This window comes from Alexandromys fortis, unplaced genomic scaffold (assembly GCF_014885135.2).
Source record: "Alexandromys fortis isolate MF-2015 unplaced genomic scaffold, M_Fortis_MF-2015_v1.1 scaffold_18, whole genome shotgun sequence".
Taxonomy (NCBI): Eukaryota; Metazoa; Chordata; class Mammalia; order Rodentia; family Cricetidae; genus Alexandromys; species Alexandromys fortis.
Genome location: NW_026067897.1, coordinates 7357035 through 7375455, shown reverse-complemented (window position 1 = coordinate 7375455; position 18421 = coordinate 7357035). Strand labels below are relative to the sequence as shown.

General features: G+C 40.5%; 1 protein-coding gene across 1 annotated transcript in view; it reads left to right on the top strand.

The window, feature by feature from the left end:
* The window catches only part of Rab2a (RAB2A, member RAS oncogene family), a 67060-nt gene that overhangs the window by 16930 nt on the left and 31709 nt on the right, over positions 1-18421 (top strand). The window contains exons 2-3 of the mRNA XM_050164970.1: positions 5179-5250; positions 13086-13153. Coding sequence (XP_050020927.1) covers positions 5179-5250; positions 13086-13153 — 140 coding nt within the window. The remainder of the gene's footprint in view (positions 1-5178; positions 5251-13085; positions 13154-18421) is intronic.

The following is an 18421-nucleotide window of genomic DNA, read 5'->3' as shown; positions in this document are numbered from 1 at the left end:
TTTATTTACCAATTACAATAAAACATATTAACATCAAACAGAGGGGAATCCCACATCACCTCCCCTTTTCTGTCCAATTAAAAAGGAAGGTTTTAACTTTAACATAGTAAAATTACATATAACAAAACCGTTATCAAACAAGAATTATAGTTACAATGTTTATATCTACTTTATCTTTTATCATAACTAAGAAAAACTATAATTATAACAATCTATTCTTCAACTCCATCAAAGACTCCAGAAGGATATAATTTTACCTAAGTTAACAGGAAGTGCATTGTAAGCAACTTTTGAAACTCTAGAATTGACAGAGACATCTTGCTGCCTGAACAGTCACCCAAAATTCTTCTGAAACATTGGGGCATCCATCTGCAGCCTACAGCAGGCCCATAGCATTTGGCAGACTTTTTCACGAGACAAAAAATTTCAAAGACAGTTCTGCCTGTATCAGCAGTTTGTCAGTCACTTTCTTCTGGGTCCTGTAGAATGTCTGGCAGACTCTTTCATGAAGCAGGAATCCTGAAGGACTGTCTCACCTTTAGGCAAGTTCAACAGTCAGTTTTCTGTGAGTCCTGCATGTCCAGTTCATACAACATAATGTCAAGCAGGCCAGGCAAGAACAGTTTCTTGTCTAAATGGCTAGCAAACTCCTTAAGAAGCCTCTTTGATGCCCATCATCCTCTTGAAGTAGATTGGTGCTGCCAGGAGCAGATGTGTCTCATTGTCATGAAAAGTCCTAAGTTCTTAAAACATTTTAAATGCTTTTTCTCTTAGTGTTTGAAAGGTTTAAAGACTACTTATCTATCTGAAATATATCTTTGTACATCTAGAAAACCTAACTAACATGACGACTATAAGCTTGACTATTATAGATGACTACCTATTAACCTGTATTTGTTAATTATCCATTACATTTTTAAATGAGCTGGATAAACACAATGCCTTAATCAAGAGCAGAGCTATAAATATAAAAAATTGACATTAAATTTGTATCAGTAAACCAAAATCCATACCAAGGCAAAGTATTATCTCTATAGCATATCCCCCTTTAAATATAAACAAAAATTTTTAAACAATATTTGGAAATTTGGGCATAGTTTTGTCCAAACTGCTTTCTGCTTTTTGTTGGGTGGAATAACTTTGGGGTTGTGGAGACCTTTTGGGGGGGGGTCTTAGTACATCAAACCACCTTAGCCTGGAAGGAATCCACAGGTTCTCATTCTTTGTGGAAACAAAAGCAGAACCTCTTTTCCAAAGCAACATGTCCTTAGACCCAAATCTTGAGGTCAAGATACCTTTTATATATATGTCGGTTTAGCTTAGCAGCCCATACAATGAAATGTCTCTCTGTACTTAGCTCATTTAAAGTAAAAAAAAAACTTTAAAGAAAACACAATAATATACATAATCTAGACTTTATATGTATATTTCATTTTTATGTGGCTTATTTTTTTACTCCTTTAGTTTATGACTGTCTATATCCTGTCTCTTTAAAGACTGTTTTATCTTTTTAAAAAAATGATTTACTTTTTAAAAATAACTCTCTATACTCTTTTTTTCTTTCCCAAACCTACATACATTTTTAAACACTCTTGTGTCTCATTTAGAGGTCTTTTATGTCTGAATCTGTCCTATTGTGTATATGTAATCTTTTTCTGTCCAAGAGCGCTTCTTGAACTACTAAGCAGTGTGGCTAGGACTAAGGCTGCTTTGCCTTTTGGCTCTGACCAGTCCAACATGGCAGAGGTTCGTTTGATGCCAGCTCTGCAAGCCATGCTCACAGCCCAATTTCTAGGCACATAGTAGGTCTGTGTTGCCATTAAGCAAGTTGTAGCACTTTACTCACAAACCCCATTTAAATGCTCAATCCCCTGAAAGAGCCAGAGCTGTTCCTGCAATTAGCATGAACCAGGAAGCTGCCGTTTCAAAACCGCACACCATCTGTCGGGGTGTGTGTGTGTGTGTGTGGTGTGTGTGTATGTGTGTGGTGTGTGTGTGTGTGTGTGTAGGTCAGATGGTAATTTTGGGTGTCATTCTATGGGAACCACCCTTGTTTTTTGATAAAAGATCTCTTCTTAGCCTGGAATTGATTAGACAAGGCTGGTAGGCCAGTGAGGCAGCTCCAGAGCTCTTCCTGTCTCTGCCTCTCCAGTGCTGAGTTTACAAGCACATGCCAGCATACTTGACCTTTTTACATGTGTGCTGGGGATTGAACCCAGGCTCTCCTGTCTGCATTGCAAGTACTTTACTGACTGAGCCGTCTCGCCAGCTCTTCCACGGTGTCCTTTAGACAAGGCATTTTACATATTAACCTAGGGCTCAGAAATATGTCTAAGCAGTACTCATCTTAACTTTGAGCAGTAAAGTCACATCCCAGCACTACTGGAGGCAGAGGCAGGCAGACCTCTGTGAGTTTAAAACCAGCCTGGTCTACAGAGTGAGTTCTAGGAGAGCCAGAGCTAAACAGTGAAATCCTGTCTTGAAAAACCAAAAAAGAAAAAAAAAATTTAAAAAAAAATAAAAAATAGAAATAGAATATTTTTATTAAAAATAAGAAAAATAGAAATAAAATAAGAAAAATAGTTTTCAGGGACACCAACATAAACACTTTTTAAAAGAAATTCTTAAATAAGCCTAAACTTTGATTGCGTCAGATAAATTTGGGAAGAAATTTTTGTCCTAGCAATCTTTATTCTTGAAGAATTTTTGAATTTAGTGCATGTGTTAAATTTTCAGCATACTCTTAGATTTTGTTATTGGACCTTGTGGTACTCCTTTGAGGGGAACACTGTTTTCTCTTTTTAGATTTCTTTCTCTTTCTCTGTCTGTGCATTCACGCAGGTATATGTTCATGTTATTGGCGAGCAAATCCAGGGCTTAATGCATATTAGACAGTGCTTTACCCCTGCGCCACCAAATCACAGCCCTGATGCAGTGTTCCTTTCTCATTTTAGAGACAGAAAATTGAGCTCAATTTCTACACCTTTTTGTTGTTGTTGTTCAAGAATTATGAGTTAAAAACTTAAAAAATTAATTAAAATTAAAAGGAAAGAATAATGAATATTTAATATAACGAAGCTATAGAGAGTGAGATTGTCTCTAAAAAAGGTTTTGTCTGAGCTAGGTAGTGGTGGCACACGCCTTTAATCCCAGCACTGGGGAGTTAGAGGCACATGGATCTCTGTGAATTCGAGGCCAAAATCAAACAAACTTAAGCCCAGGCTAGACTGCTCATTCATAGGAGTGTCTCCATGCGCCACTCTTTTGTTTCTTTCTTCTCTCCTGTGGAACCATAGTTGTTGGCACCTCTTCCCTAGTTAGCAGTTGGCACTGTACTTCCCATACCCTTGACTTTTTTTCCCCTCTTAAAAATCGTTTGAATTGCAAAAAATAGAATTCTCACCAATTTTTAAGAATCTTGAGATTACCAGAGTCCTAAAATGACTCATTGGGTTCTTAGGAATTATTCCCCTGTTCTTTGCAAAGGATTCCTTCCTAAAAAATCTCTAGAGGACTAAGTAGGTTAACCTTACTCTGCAGTGGAAATTCAGGATTCTGATTTTTAGCATGCCTAGATGCTAAGTGTTTGCTACTGACATAGTCTTTAGGTACTCGGTTCTCACAGTACTATGTCCTACAGATGGAACAGACTTGAATTCTGGGTTTAAAAAAGAGAAAAGTAAAAGGCTGAGGTTGGAGGATTATTTTGAGTTCAAGCCCAACCTGTGCTACATAAGCCAGGGCAGGGAAAGAGAAGAAACAGACTTGATGGTAGCAGCACTGCTAGATGTATCATTTGTGTTAAATGGAGAGAGGAGGTGATGCCTAACTCAAGGCCTTAAAGGTGTAGGATTGATTATCCAGTTAACACTCAGCAGGTAAATACCTTCCACCAAGCCTGCTAACCTGAGTTTGCTCTCTGGGACCCTCATGGTGGGAGGGAGCAGAAAGGTGACTTCTGCAAGCTGCCCTGCTGTAGCACACTTATGCCATGACACACATTTCACATGTGTGCACATGCACAGCACAGTAGTATTTACCACATCCGGTGCTTTGGAGGAAGAAAAGATGAATACATTTCAGATCTTGTCCCCAAGGAACTTTGTTTATAAAAATGATGAAAATAGACATTTAAATAACGATAGTAGACATTAACGTTAGTAATAAATGCCTTTCCAGAAATAAAAGTAAGTCCATTACAGATCACATCCAGCTAATGGAAGAAAGGCCTTTGTGAATGGAGGCGATTGGCTCCACAGAGCTCAGGGAGCGGTGGGAGGGGGCAGTAGTGTTTTGTTTGCTAAGGAAAGCAGTGTCTTTTCCTTCTGAACGCACCCATCCTTTCTGCACTCTCAAAGTCCTGCTGTTCTAGACTTTTCCCTTTTTCTGAAGCCATCTCAGACAAAGCTGAGCTTGAGGGAGGTTGAGGATTAGCTTACTGCTACATGTGGGAGCTCCGAGTTTGCTGAACCAGACTCAGTTTTTTACGAAGAACTTAGTCTTTAAATTCTTTAAGAGGCACTGGTATGTTTTGAATGTGAGATTCTTGAAAATTTGCCCACTGAAGAAGAGGATCTGATACACAGAGAAGCATAAACATGAGCTGAAAAGGGCTGGCTAGTTCTCAGGACCTGCAGCAAAGGCTGAGCCGGCCTTTAAAGGCAAGGGACACTGCTGTAGTGCTGAAAGGATCTGGTGGCACAGCTAAGAGGGAGCGTGGAGGGAAGAAGTGAAGTGTTGTAAAAATCTGTTGGATTTTGACTTTTTAGTTAAATAGAATAATAAATGAGTTTTAAAGTTACTCTGTGTCCTGAGTGCTTTATAATTTAGCTGATTTAATTCTCCCTGCCCTGTGAGACGGATGCATTCTGATCCACATTTTGTAAATGACAGAAAGGACACACGTCTTCTCCAGCTTCCTGGGTGGTATTTTGGTGGGAACTGCTAACACCTAGTTGCTATTCTAGGAGTTTATGTGCCAGCCTCCTTTGCATGGAAAACTAATGAATAAGGAAGGGCAAAAGGGTTATTTTAGAAATTGGAGAACTGTAAATAGTGGCTGACTGGATGTCAGCAGCAGAAACCCTTGCTGCCGCTTTTCTGTGCTTTTGTAAGGTCAGTCTTAATTTCTGTGGGTTTTATTTTCCTCTGATTATTTGTTCTTTTTTTTATTTCTAGGTGTTGGTAAATCGTGCTTATTGTTACAGTTTACAGACAAGAGGTTCCAGCCAGTGCATGACCTCACAATTGGTAAGTTTAGAAAAGAATTAAACATTTAAAGTTTTCAATAGCTTTTGTGCTGTGTGCTAGTGGGTCCACTGTATAAAAGCAGTGAAACTAGATTTGTTGTACAAAATTTAGTCTCTGTTACATTTTAGGAATACATATAGTAAAAATAGATATTAACTAACTTTTCATACAGGGTTAAAATGCAAAAGACATTAGTACTTAAGATTTTAATTAGATTTAATTATGAATCATACTGTTAAGAGACAGTACTGCACCATAGTAGGAACTCATTGGGAATTACATCAAGTCTATCAGTAACTGAGCAAACTGCTTCACCTCTCCGTATTTTCAGCCTTGCTGTCTCTACAGTGAGAGTAACACTAAGAATTCCACCAAGTTACTGTGATCAGGAAATGAACAGTAAGTGTAAAGCATAGGAACAGTGCCCTGCAGTGTGGCAAATCCAGCATGCTTGCTGTAATTATTAACCAGGACCTTCAGCAGAGTATAAGTTGTAAATGAGGTAGGTACTAGTAACAAGTAGACATCCAGTGTTAATTATTGTTATTTTGCATAGTGTTACTACTACTTTTTTATCAGTATGCAAAACTGCAAATTTAAAATGAGTAAAAAAACTAAGAATTTTAGAGAGTCACAGTTTGTTTGAAAAAATATATTGATGGCCAGGCATGATGGCCTGCTCCTGTAAACCTGGTGCTTGAGAAACAGGCAAGAGGTTCACCACAAGTTCAGAGCTAGCATGGTCATCATAGTGAGTTCCAGGTCAGGCAGGGCTGTGTAGCAAGATGTCTCTTACAAAATAGATAGATAGATAGATAGATAGATAGATAGATAGATAGATAGATAGATAGATAGATAGATAATCTAGAGCAGCAGTTCTCAACCAATGGGTTCTGACCCCTTTGGTGGTCAAAGGACCCTTTCACAGGGGTTGCATATCAAATATCCTGCATATCAAAGGAGTAGTTGGAAATCTCATAATTCTTTTGCTTAGTAACAGTCACTGACTGTTTATTTCTATTTGGGAACTGGGTTTGTTTTGTTATTGTTTGTTTAAGACAGATCTCAAGATGTAGTTCAAGGTGGCCCTTGAATTTGCCTTCTGCCTTCACCTCCTGAATTCTGGGGTTACAGTTGTGTTCTACCACACCTAGTCCTTTAAGTCATAGATTCTGTTACTTTACTGATCCGTGCTTGGTTAACAGTAAATGCAGGAGGATCTAGGAGTCAAAGCCAACCAACCTTATCTAGTAGTGAGTTTGATCTAGTCTAGACAACAGGAAGCCCTGTCTCAAACAAACAAGAGGAGTTCAGCCAAAACTAAGGTTGTATGAAAAACTCTTTTAGAAACCCACTACTTTGTAAAGTTTTTATTGTTGTTGTTTGTCTGTTCTTTAAGGAGTTTAAGCACTGGTATCCTCCATGGGTAGACGATGCCTTCTCTAGAATATCTGGGTGACTGAATGAAAATCTTAGTATCAGGCACAGAATACCTCCCTGTGAGTTATGTATTGGTTAAGGAGGCTCCAGAGGTATTGTCGTTGTTCTTGGTTGCACACCAAAACTTAATACTGTTTAATTGGAAGCTCTGCTCCAGCCTCACTCTCCCACATTCCAGCCCCCCTCCCCTCAGACATTCCTTGGGATCCCAGCCCCCAGTCCTCCCATTCCAGACCTTGCTCCTCTCCCAAGGGTGTGTCCTCCCCCTCCTCCCAGCTACTCAAGACCTGGTCACTAGATCTGCCTGCTTTCTCTCCTGCCTTCCTGAGAGTTAACCAGGAGTTGTTTCCCTCTGTCTTACTTTATTCTGTTTATAAAACCTGAGTTTATAATTCAACTGGATTTGACTTATTGCATCGGTGAACGGACCTACTACCAGGGATTTTTAAAATACTTATCAAATGTATGACCACCCCTGCTACTAAAGACACAACTCACTTTTGTTGCAGGACATTTAAAAAAAAATCAAATTGGAACAGATTTGAGAGCTTCTTACCTGTTGGTTAATTTCATAGCTGGAAGATGCTATGCAAGCCTCTGGAAGAGATAAGCTATCGGTGCTATTAACCAGCAGCAAACCCTGCATTCCTAATGTTCTTTCTCCAGGAAGATGTGCCTATACGTACAGCAGTGGCACAAGGGTTTTGGTGATAACTATATACTTTGGGATTAGATTTGAGGCCTGCTCCACAGGAGAGAATTCATAGCTGATACTATAAACTTGGTCAGAAGCCCATGGCTAGGGAGGTCATAGGCCCTAGACCCCTTAGGGCATATTTCTGTTCTCTTGTTAGATGAACATGTGTCAAGCTGTCTTCTAAATATTATACAGATAGATTAGTGTTGCCCTAGACAGCTAATGCTGAGCCTCTTGACTAGTCAAAGCCCAGAAAATAGTGGCTCTCAGTGCTTACCCCTTGATGTTACATCTGTATCACACACCCTGTCCCCACCCTCTTTAGATAAAAGAGGAGATAGAAAGAATGTTAGAATTGGGAGGTGAAGAGGATTGTTAGGAGGCAGTAATCTCCTAGACGAACTTGACCTGGCCGTTTCTCTCCTGAACTCCCTGCAGCCGTGGTGACCTACATAAGTTCAAGCAAACAAAACTAGTCAACACTACAATAGGCAGCACTAAAGTAAATGAACTCAGTCAGAAGTTTAAAAAAAAAAGGACATGCATCTGAAATGGGGATGATGTGTTTGGTAGTGGGGAAAGAGAATTGGGGGTGCATATGATCATGAAACATTGTTTACATGTATGAAATTATCAAAGAATAAATAAATATTTTTAAATGATGTACTAGTTGCTTTTCCTGTTACTGTGATAAAACATCGTACCCAAGGCAGCTTATTGAGGAAAGCCTTTGAGTGGGCTTATGGTATGGTTTCAGAAGGCTCGAATCCCTGATGGTGCATGGAGGCATGATAGCAAGAACAGCTCAGAGTTCATCTCTTGAACCACAAGCAGGAGGTGGAGAGTACACTGGGAATGGCACAAGTCTTTTGAAATCTCAAAGCCCACTTCTAGTAATACACCTCCAGCAAAGCCATGTTTCCTAATCCACCCCAGTTATACTTCTAGTGACCAAGTATTCACATATGAGCATGTGGAGGCCATTCTCCTTCAGACTTCTACGGCAGAAAAGCCTTATATCAAGTTTTGATAGTTTCAAGTCTCTACAATGATGAAACTGGTAATACTCTTAAATCTAGTTCCATGACTTCCCCCTCATTGCTCTGCTTTGCTCAATGAGTTTGAAACCTTGGTAGCCAATTGTTGGAAAGGAGTATGTCCTAAAATGACTCGCTAAATTATTGTTTCTAAGAGGTTTTCTAAAAACTATTGTTGCTTTTCATTGAGTCCTATGCATAAATATCTTAATTGCTGCAGTGTGCCCGATAAAGCAAATGACCCTGACTTGTCAGAAGTTGGCATACGCTGTGTTGTGTATGAGCGCACAGCTTGTGAAGAGAGTACAGATGCTGCAGGCTTCACTCTGGGTTGTTGCTTTTGGGAGATGCTGGGAGATTGGAGGTTAAGAAAAGAACAGTCAAGGATCTTTTTGTACTTCACTCTTAGCCTGGGTTGACTTTTATTCTCCATTACTCCAGCTCCTGTCCCCTTGCCTGGCAAGCCACTGCTAGTGTGGCTCCTGAGCTCTGACTACAATCTCTCCCTGTGTCCTCCTGGTCAAGAAACAGCAACAGGTTCCTGCTGTGTCTCATCTCTGAGCCGAGTTCCCATCTCTTTTTTGGTTCCTCCTATGTTGGAACCAAGTCTGTACACTAGGCACTTAAATATTTAAGTGTGAGTTTTGACTAAGACTCTGATTAGTGTAACTTCCTTTTCACATCTAACTTTCACAATTGTTTTTCTATTTTTTAAAAGTTGTTTTTTATTCTTTGATAGGTGTATGCATGGATGGATGGATAGGTGTGTGTGTGTATGATGAATTTTAGTCTTTGTTGACCATAATCCATTTAATTCCTCTTCTCTTGTTGAAATCCTTTTCAGCCAGTCCCTCTTACTTTCATCTTTTTTCTTTTTATGTATAACCAGCCCACTGAGTTTAAATAGAGTTGCCTGAATAAGCATGGGAGGGAGGTTATTTACTGGAACTGGGGCAACTTATCAGTGATTAAACTTAAGATGTGACACCCCTGCCTCCAGCCACCATTAATGCCCTTAAGGGATGGCTGGGGCCTCCTGAGCCCTTCCTTCTTCCCTGATGGAAATTTGATGGGCTCAGTCTTACACAAGTAAGCACAGCTGCAGTTAGTTCATGAGTCTGTGAGCTGTCTCATGTCAAGAAAACACTCTTTCCAGCACTCTGCTACAGTGCGGTCTTCTCCGGACCCGTCCAGAGTGTTCCCCCGAGGCTTACAAGTGGTGTGGTGGTATATACGTCCCACTGAAGGTCATTTATTCTCTGCCCTTGAATCAGTGGGGAGTCCCTGTCTTAACCTATGCACTGCAAAAAGAACATTCTCTATTAAGGACTAGCTGAAAGCTGCACCATTCTATAGGTATAAGTGTAAATATTTAGGAGAAAGTTTGATATTATGTCCACTTAGCAAAATAATAATAGTTGGTTCTTCTTTATGGCCCATGATTTCCCTTGGCATATGTTCTTGGCCAGGTTTACAATACCAGGCATGAATTTCCTCCTGTGGAGTGGGCCTTAAGTCCAATCAGAAAGCATTTGATTATCCACAGATTTCATGACACTATTTTGTCAGTGGGCATATCTTGTCAGCCAGTGGATTTTTGTAGTTCGCAGTAATCACTGCTGGGTCAGATTTTGATACCTTCTCCTGAGCAGCTTTCGTAGCATCTTTGGCACTGTGAGAGCCAGTCAGCAGGAAGGAAGCCTCCAGGTCATGTCCTGTCACCAAAGTATCTGATGTCTGAGTAATCAGATCTGGCTGTTGAAGTTTGGTGGGCATCCTAGAGCAACAGCTCATGTTGTTCTGTGTGCCTTGGCACCTCAGGGTGTAGAGTTGTTGGTCCTGGGGATTTTCAGACTTCATCTTATGCAGCAAAATCCACCTCACAGATTAAGCAAAATGAGACTTTATTGCTTTAAGTATTTTTTTGTGTCCCACAGAAACTGGGGGCAGGCCAGAAGAGGGCCATAAAGCTTTTAAGGAGGTGGGACCTTCTGCTCTACACCACCCATTCTCCTCATGCCCACTTTATGCTTCTCTCTGCCTATTCCCAGTGGTTTTTCTGTTTGTTTTTGTTTTTCCTGTCTCTGTGGCAAGAAATAGTTAACCATGAACAGCTCCAAAGTTGTATTGTTCAGAAGATTAAAGGTTTTTATAAATGTAAAGCCAAGTTCTTTGGGAAACAAACATTGCCTCAGTTTGGTAGAGACCCACTTAAAAGCTCTTATTAACTGGGAACTACAGTGGGTCAGCTCATACCATAGGCCTGGGATCAGCTTGCTTTTCTTACCAACTCTGTCCTGGTGGTGATGATTTAGATGCATAGTCACATAATTACCATCATACTTCCCTAACCCTTAAATGCTAGCTAGTTGTCTTTTCTATTGTTGTGAAGAGACACCATGACTAAAGCAATTTATAAAATAAAATTTATTTAGTGGAGTTGTCTTACTTAGTTAGGGTTACTATTTCAGTAAAGAGACACCATGACCATGGCAACTCTTATAAAGGAAACATTTAATTGTGGCTCACTTACAGTTCAGAGGTTCTGTCCATTGTCATCATGGCAGGGAATATGGCATCAGGCAGGCATGGTGCTGGAGAAATAGCCAAATGTCCTACATCTTGCAGGCAATAGGAGTCAACTGAATGTCACACTGAGTGAAGCTTGAGAAAAACAAAAACTAAAGCTGATCCCTTACGGGGACACACTTCCAACAAGACCACACCTACTCCAATAAGGCCACACCTCCTTATAGTGCCACTCTCTTTGGGGGCCATTTTCTTTCAGACCACCACAGGGGTTTAATAGCACACATCTTTAATCCCAGCATTTGGGAAACAGAGGCAGACTGATCTCTGTGAGTTCAAGGCCAGCCTAGTATACAAAATGAGTTCCACGACAACCAAAGCTACATAGTAAGCTCTTCTCAAAAACAAAACAGCATAAGAAAGAAAAGTAAAACATTTAATTGGGGGCTTACTTAACATTTTCAGAGGGTGAGTTCATGATCATCTTTGTTGGTAGCATGGTGGCAGACAGCAGACATGGTATTTGATCTGCCACTAAGAGTTTCATACCAATTTGAAAGTTATGAGAAGAGAGAGATTAATCCTGGAGAGGGCTTTTGAAACCTAGGTGGTGAGTGAATAAGTCATGCTTTAAAACTTTATGATCAGAGTTGTTTTCCCCTAAAAAGCCAGCATAAATCTTATGGAAGATGAATGTGGGCATTTTGACTTTTACCTACTGTATTCAGGGAAACTACGTTCAGTGGATTGAAGAGTTTGCTAAGTGTCTTCACCTGTTATGTACTTGCCTTTGCCTCATGCATAGATAATGACTTATTTAAGCTTGGACTGAACTTTGCTGGTTTGAATAAGAACGGTCCCCATAGGCTCATTCATATATTTGAATACTTAGTCACCAAAAAGTAGAGCTGTTTGCAGAAGGACTAGGAGGTGTGGCTTTGTTGGAGTGGTATTTCCCTGGAGATGGCCTTTGGGTTTCAAAAGCCCACACCAGGCCCAGTCTTTCTCTCTCTGCTTGCTGTCTTTGGATCAGGATGTAAAGTTCTCAGCTACTGCTCCTGGGCCATGGCTATCTGCTTCCCACTATGATGGTCATGGACTGACCCTCCGAAACTGTAAGTTTACTCCCAGTCAAATGTTTTCTTTAGTAAGAGGCACTGTGCTCATGCTGTCTCTTCACAGCAACAGGACTGTAACCAAGAAAGTGTTAAATGATAGAGGTCTTGAGGGGTGGTTCCATTGTTAAGAGTACTTGCTGTACAGTCATGAGGACCAGAGTTCGATCCCAGTACCCACAGATACCTGAAACTCCAGTTCTGAGGGGTCTGATACTGTCTTTGAACTCCATGCCTACACAGGCATGCACATCTGCATATATACTACATACACTCATACACCCACACATTCACACACAAATCATTCTTTTATTAAATATTAAATGATAGAAGAAAGTAAAAGATTAGGGAATTGGAGGAAATAAGAGTTTGGGTTAGTTTATTAGAGTTCTTTAGAATGAATCTCCACATACATATATAAAGGGGAGTTATTAGAATGACTTACAGGCTGTGATCCAGCTCATCCATCAGAAGGTCCAAGAATCCAGTAGTTGTTCAGTCCACAAGGCTGGGGGTCTCAGCAGATCCTAAGTATACACTGGAATACTGAAGAAGTAGGCTCTGATGGCAGTAAGGAAATGGGCTTGCTAGCAAGGGCAAGAGCAAGGCTTCCTTCTTTGTCCTTAAATAGGCTTCCAGCAGAAGATGTGGTCCAGGTTAAAGGTGGATCTTCATATTTCAGAAGATCTGGATTAAAGGTGTGTGTTACACCTTAAACATCCAGATCAGAAGTAGATCTCCCACTTCAAATGATCCAATTAAAAATGGCCTCAAGCTCACAGCAGGTGCTGGGAATACAGGCCTGAGCGGCACTCCTGGCCCATGTTGAACTATCTAGAGTCAGGTGACTCCAGTTAAGTGATAGGAAGTTCACAGAGTACCTCTGACTCAGCTTCTATATTTTCCAAGGTTAGCAGCTTGTTTATCACATATCCTGAACAAACATTTGTGTTTTAGTAATTGGGTGTAAAGTATTTCACTAGTCCCTTAACATATTATTTTCTGTTTTCTATTCAGGTGTAGAGTTTGGTGCTCGAATGATAACGATTGATGGGAAACAAATAAAACTCCAGATTTGGGATACCGTAAGTGTAGCATTTATAACAGTACCTTGCATGCTTGTTTAATGTTGAATATATTAGACATGGAATTTCTACACCCCTGAAATGAAATAGACTAGATAAGATTTTTCTTAGTTAGTGATTTCGCTGTGTGGATGTACTTGCAAGAACTGAGGATTGGTAGACAATCTGAGCCACTCCCTTGTGGTCTGGCTAGTAGTGCACTTTTACTTGCTTACGCGGATGCGTGTGTGTCTCTGTGAATTTGCATGAGTACATGTTCACCACCCACATGCAATATACACCTGTGGAGGCTAGAATAGGGCATTGGCTGCCCTAGAACAAGTAGAGTTACAGGCAGTTCTGAACTGCCATGAGGATACTGGGAACCAAACCCAGGGTCCTCTATAAGAGCAGCAATTATTCTCAACCCCAGAAATTATATTTTTTAAAAAAATAATCACTGAACTAAATAAAAAAAAAGAAGTAAATGTGATGTAAAATAAAAATACCACTATTATATAGTTATTTATTCTGGACGCTTCATTTACTAATTTAAGTTTGATTCATCCTGATCACTTGAAGTCTCCTAACTTAATATCCTATTTCCATCACTATCCCCATTTGATGAGCAAATATTACATGTTATCTAAATAGTTTGAAAGGATGTTTCCTAATATGAACTCAGAATAAGCAGATGATTTGAAACTGCAAACACTAGTCTGGTTACTGCCCAGCTTTGTGAGTCCTCTTGCAGTATACTCAGTAACATGGTTTTCCTTCTTAAAAATTTTTTATGAGCGAATTTTTTTAGATGCATGAAATGAAGTTACAGTGGATGCCATAAGGCAGCAGTTTTCGGACCCCTAAATACTTAAAAAGGAGCACAGAACACTTAACTTTTATGGAGCATCAGTATAGTTAGTGCTACATTAAAATGGAAATTAGAAACTTACTAAATACTCGGGCTTTTTGCTTTCATTGCTTATAAAGTTACAAGACTTTATGTATATTAGGCAAGTGTCCTACCACTGTACTATATCCTCATCTTAAAATAGTATTAATAAGCTGTTTATTTATTAGGATAAACAATACAGCACTTGTGAATATTAATCTTACTTTCCCAAAGCAAAAATAATTAGCTATCTTTTTTAGTGAAAAGATTGATATAGTGTTAAGTTTTGAGCATCTATTTGCTTAGTACAACATACTGGAGTCCCTAGTCTCCTTCTATATCAAGTGTGACATGTGTTTAGCTGAAGTTTCATGCAAGTAAATGGCTAAATCACAAGTTGGCACAAGACTTTATGAAATACAGGGGATGTAATTATCATATACCCTTGTCTGTTTTCTTCTGTTCACTTAGTTCTAGTTTCTCACTTGACAGTGCAGAAGCTATTGAGAAATTAATCAAAGAAAATACCCAGTCTAAGCCTGAATCGCCGAGACCAAGCGAGTTGCTGAAGGTGGTCGCGGGATTTTGATTTCCTGTTTTTCTCATGTGTACCACAGCTGTCCTTCATATGATAAACACTGACTCTATCTGCTCCATCTTGGAGTTCCCCCTGGGACTGTGCATTCGTAGACTTTCTCACCCCTCCTCAGTGGAGAGCTGACTTATCTATTTCTTAAGACTTTCCTCTATGAGCCTAAAGAGTCTTAGCGCTGCATGTGATATATGTACATGTTGATGTACATGTGTGTTTTGGGCGATGCTAGAGGTCGTTGTCAGGTGTTTTTCTTGGTCATGGTCCACATTAGTTTCTTTGTGTGTCAGAGTCTGGAGCTCGTCAGTTGTACTAGGCTGGCCAGTGAGATCCAGGGCTCTACTGTCCATATCTCCCTCTACCCCTAAAGTACCATTGTCATAAACATAGCATCATATCCAGTTTTGTACATGAGGACTGGGTATCTGAGCTCAGCTCCTCTTACTTGGTGTGGCAGGCACCTTACCAGCTGAGTTGTGTTACTGGTCCAACACTTTGATTTAGATTTTCTTGGGCAACATAACTTCAATCAAAACTGCTAGGAAAGCCTGGGCACAGTGGCACACACCTGCCATCCCAGCACTTGTGCAGGGGGTGAATGTGGGAAGATCAGGACCTGAAGATCATCTTCAGCTGTATGATGAACTAGAGGCCAGTGGTGGACTACATTAGACTTTGTCTCAGAGAACCAAACAAAAACCTACATGGAAGGGCCTGAAAGTCTAATTCATAGATCAAGTGCTTGCCTAGCATGCATAAGAATCTGGATCCCACCCCTCATGCCTTTAAAAAAAAGGAAGGTGGGAAGGAAAAAAGCATGATAAAGATCTCTCCTAGAGACTTAAGAGCATGAAGTCCAACCAAAAGAAAGTATTTGCTTCTGCATTTAAAGCATTACACAAAGTAGGGTGCTTACATAACTGTCTTAGTCCAGCCAACTGGTCTGTACATTCAGGTCAATAATAGGCTCAAACTCTCTGAGCCACATCTGTGGGCCTCCACACCTCTTACTTGACTACTCAGTACCTTGTGCATACTAGGCAAGTGCTCCATCACTGTGCTACTTCCCAGTCAGTCTTTTCCTCTTATTTTATGATTTTTTCTTTCTTTCATACTTGAATTGCAAAAATATTCAGTGAATGATATAAGAAAAAAGAGTGATCCCACATTTAACTGAGTGAAACAAGGCTTTCCCTGTCATAAATGTTTCTTAGTGCATCTGTTTATTTGGATAGCTTGCTGTATTTGTAGTGGTTAGAGCCCTGTCTTCCTTATTCACAATAATTTCAAAACTGGAGTGACCTGTGGAAAAGTAAAGGCTGTGCATTGTTTTGTCAATCTTAAAAAGTTAATATCCTGCTCTACTTACTGGTGATTACACCTATAATCATAGCATGCAGGAAGCTGAACAGGAGGATCAGGAGTGCAAGGTCAGTCTAGGCTATGGGAGACTCAAAAAGAAATTGTTCTGTCTGCACACCATGTTCAAGTCACTGAGTGTTAGGATGTTAGTCAGTATATGTCCATTCTAGCCCTCCCAAACTTTAAAAATAACTTGTCCCTACAAAATTTACATGTCTGCCTTCTGTCCTTTTTACTTTCTCTTTTAATTTTGTTTTTGTTTTACATTGCCAGAGTTCCATTGTTAGATGAATGGCTGACCATCAGAGAGAAGTATTACTCTAACACTGACTCTCATAAACATAACATTTTGAATGGATAGCTCTTTGGAAACAAAATAACACATTCAAGTGTCTGCTATAAATAAACGTGGGTTAGTCCTGATGGACTAAGGAAAGTACATTTGTGTACTGTGTCCATCTCATTTCATCGACAGTGTTGGGCGGAACCACATGGGCAGGCTTTCTAACGTGAGGAGAAAGACTGACGTGTAGATTGGAGTAGACAGGTCCCTCCCTCAGCTTTGTACAAACCTGGACGATTTGAACTGCTTCTCTAAGGAAACAGAAAGTAAATGGATAAGTGGAGGGGAAAGAAAAGAATGCGTTTTTAGGAAGGAAATTAACCAGAGAAACAAAGTCAGGGATATTCAGAATATTGGTGATGATACCAGTAGGAAGAGATTGGCTTTGTGAGCCAGAGCATGTGGGGTGTGTGTATGTCCATTCATTCAGCTTGTGTTTTTGAGACATCTCACTGGCCTTACACTCCTTCTACCTTAGCCCCTTCTCCAAAAGCTGGGACTGCAGGCCTTCACCACCACACTCAGCTGTAAGACATTGATTGAACTTGGGAAAAAAGACCACACTGGGTGTCAGGCTCTGAAGCTGAGACTTCAGGTCGTCGGCACTACACCCAGCTGTAAGACATTGAACAAGAAAACAAAGGGACCACTGGATGTCAGACTCTCAAGAGCTTTGAGTTATTATGAATTTTTTAACGGTATTATAATGCATATAAAGTTGTATTTCACAGACTCAGTAGACGAAAGGCCGCTAAATTTGCCACCGTGGGCATCCTGGTTACTATAGAATTGGTGTCAACAGGAAGACTCAGACACATGGGAAAGCCTATTCTGGGGGGTATTTGAATATTGTAATGAAGGTGTTGTTTGTTTGGTCGGTTGGTTGGTTGGTTCGTTGGTTGGGTTTGGTTGTTTTGTTTTTTGATTTTCTTTTTCATTTGAATCAGGGTTTCTCTGTATCTCTGGTTGTCCTTGAACTCATTCTGTAGACCAGGCTGGCCTCAAAGAGATCCACCTGCCTCTGCCCACCCTGAGAACTAGTATTAAAGGTGTGTGCCATCACCACCCAGCTTATGAGAGAATTTTTAATGGAGCGTAGGGTCAAGCTTCTTTGGGTTAGCAATCCTCTCATGAAAGAAGCAGCTGTGGAATTTCTTTGTGTTCAAGCTTCCATGATTGTGCTTCCCACAAAGCATCACTGTAGCTTGAGTGAGAATGGTCCCCATAGGCTCATGTATTTAATTGCTTTGCCCCAGTTGATAGAACTGTTTGGGAAGGATTAGGAGGTGTGGCCTTGTTGGAGGAGGTGTGTCACTGGGGGTAAGCTTTAGCATCTCAAATGCCCATGCTATTCCCAGTTAGTTCTTTCTCTTTCCTTCATGGTTGTTGTCTCAACATGGAGACTCTCAGCTACTGCTCCAGTGTCTTGCCTGAATGCCTGCTGATACGCTTCCTCACTGTTATGGACATGAACTAGTGCTCTAACCCTAACCCCAATAAACTCCTTCTTCTACATGAGTTGCCTTAATCATAGTGTCTCTTTTTTTTCTTTCTTTCTCTCTTTTTTTTTTTCTTCAAGAAATTAGGCTTGCTCTATTGGATTCACCCTCTCCTGTAGTTGAGAATCTCCATTTATGTGTGTGAGGGAGAGGGAAGGAAGCAGGGAGCACCCTGAGTTTAATTGAGGTTGCTGGCCGGAGCCAGAGTAAGGATCTGTTTACAGGAGCATGAGCACCTTACCAGTAGCTATACCAGTGAAGAAATCGTCTCTCTTCGTAGCAACCACTAACTACATTTATATCCTTAGTGACAGATGGGGCCTTGTGAGTCCTACCCACTCTATATAGTAGGTTCAATCTTTGTAGCCGTGTGCTGACAGCCACAGCTGCTGAGAGTTTGGGCGTGCAGTGCCACATCCAGAGAAGGCACACACAGCACTCCACCTCTTCCTCCAGCTCTGATATTTTTCCCTTCCCATTGTCTGCAGTTTTCCCAAACACTGAAGGGGATGATAGATAGCACCTTCTGCTACTGAGCCAGCCAGTAGAGAGGCAGCTTCCAGCCTAGTTACTGTTCAGTTTCTCTGTGTCCTACAGTCGA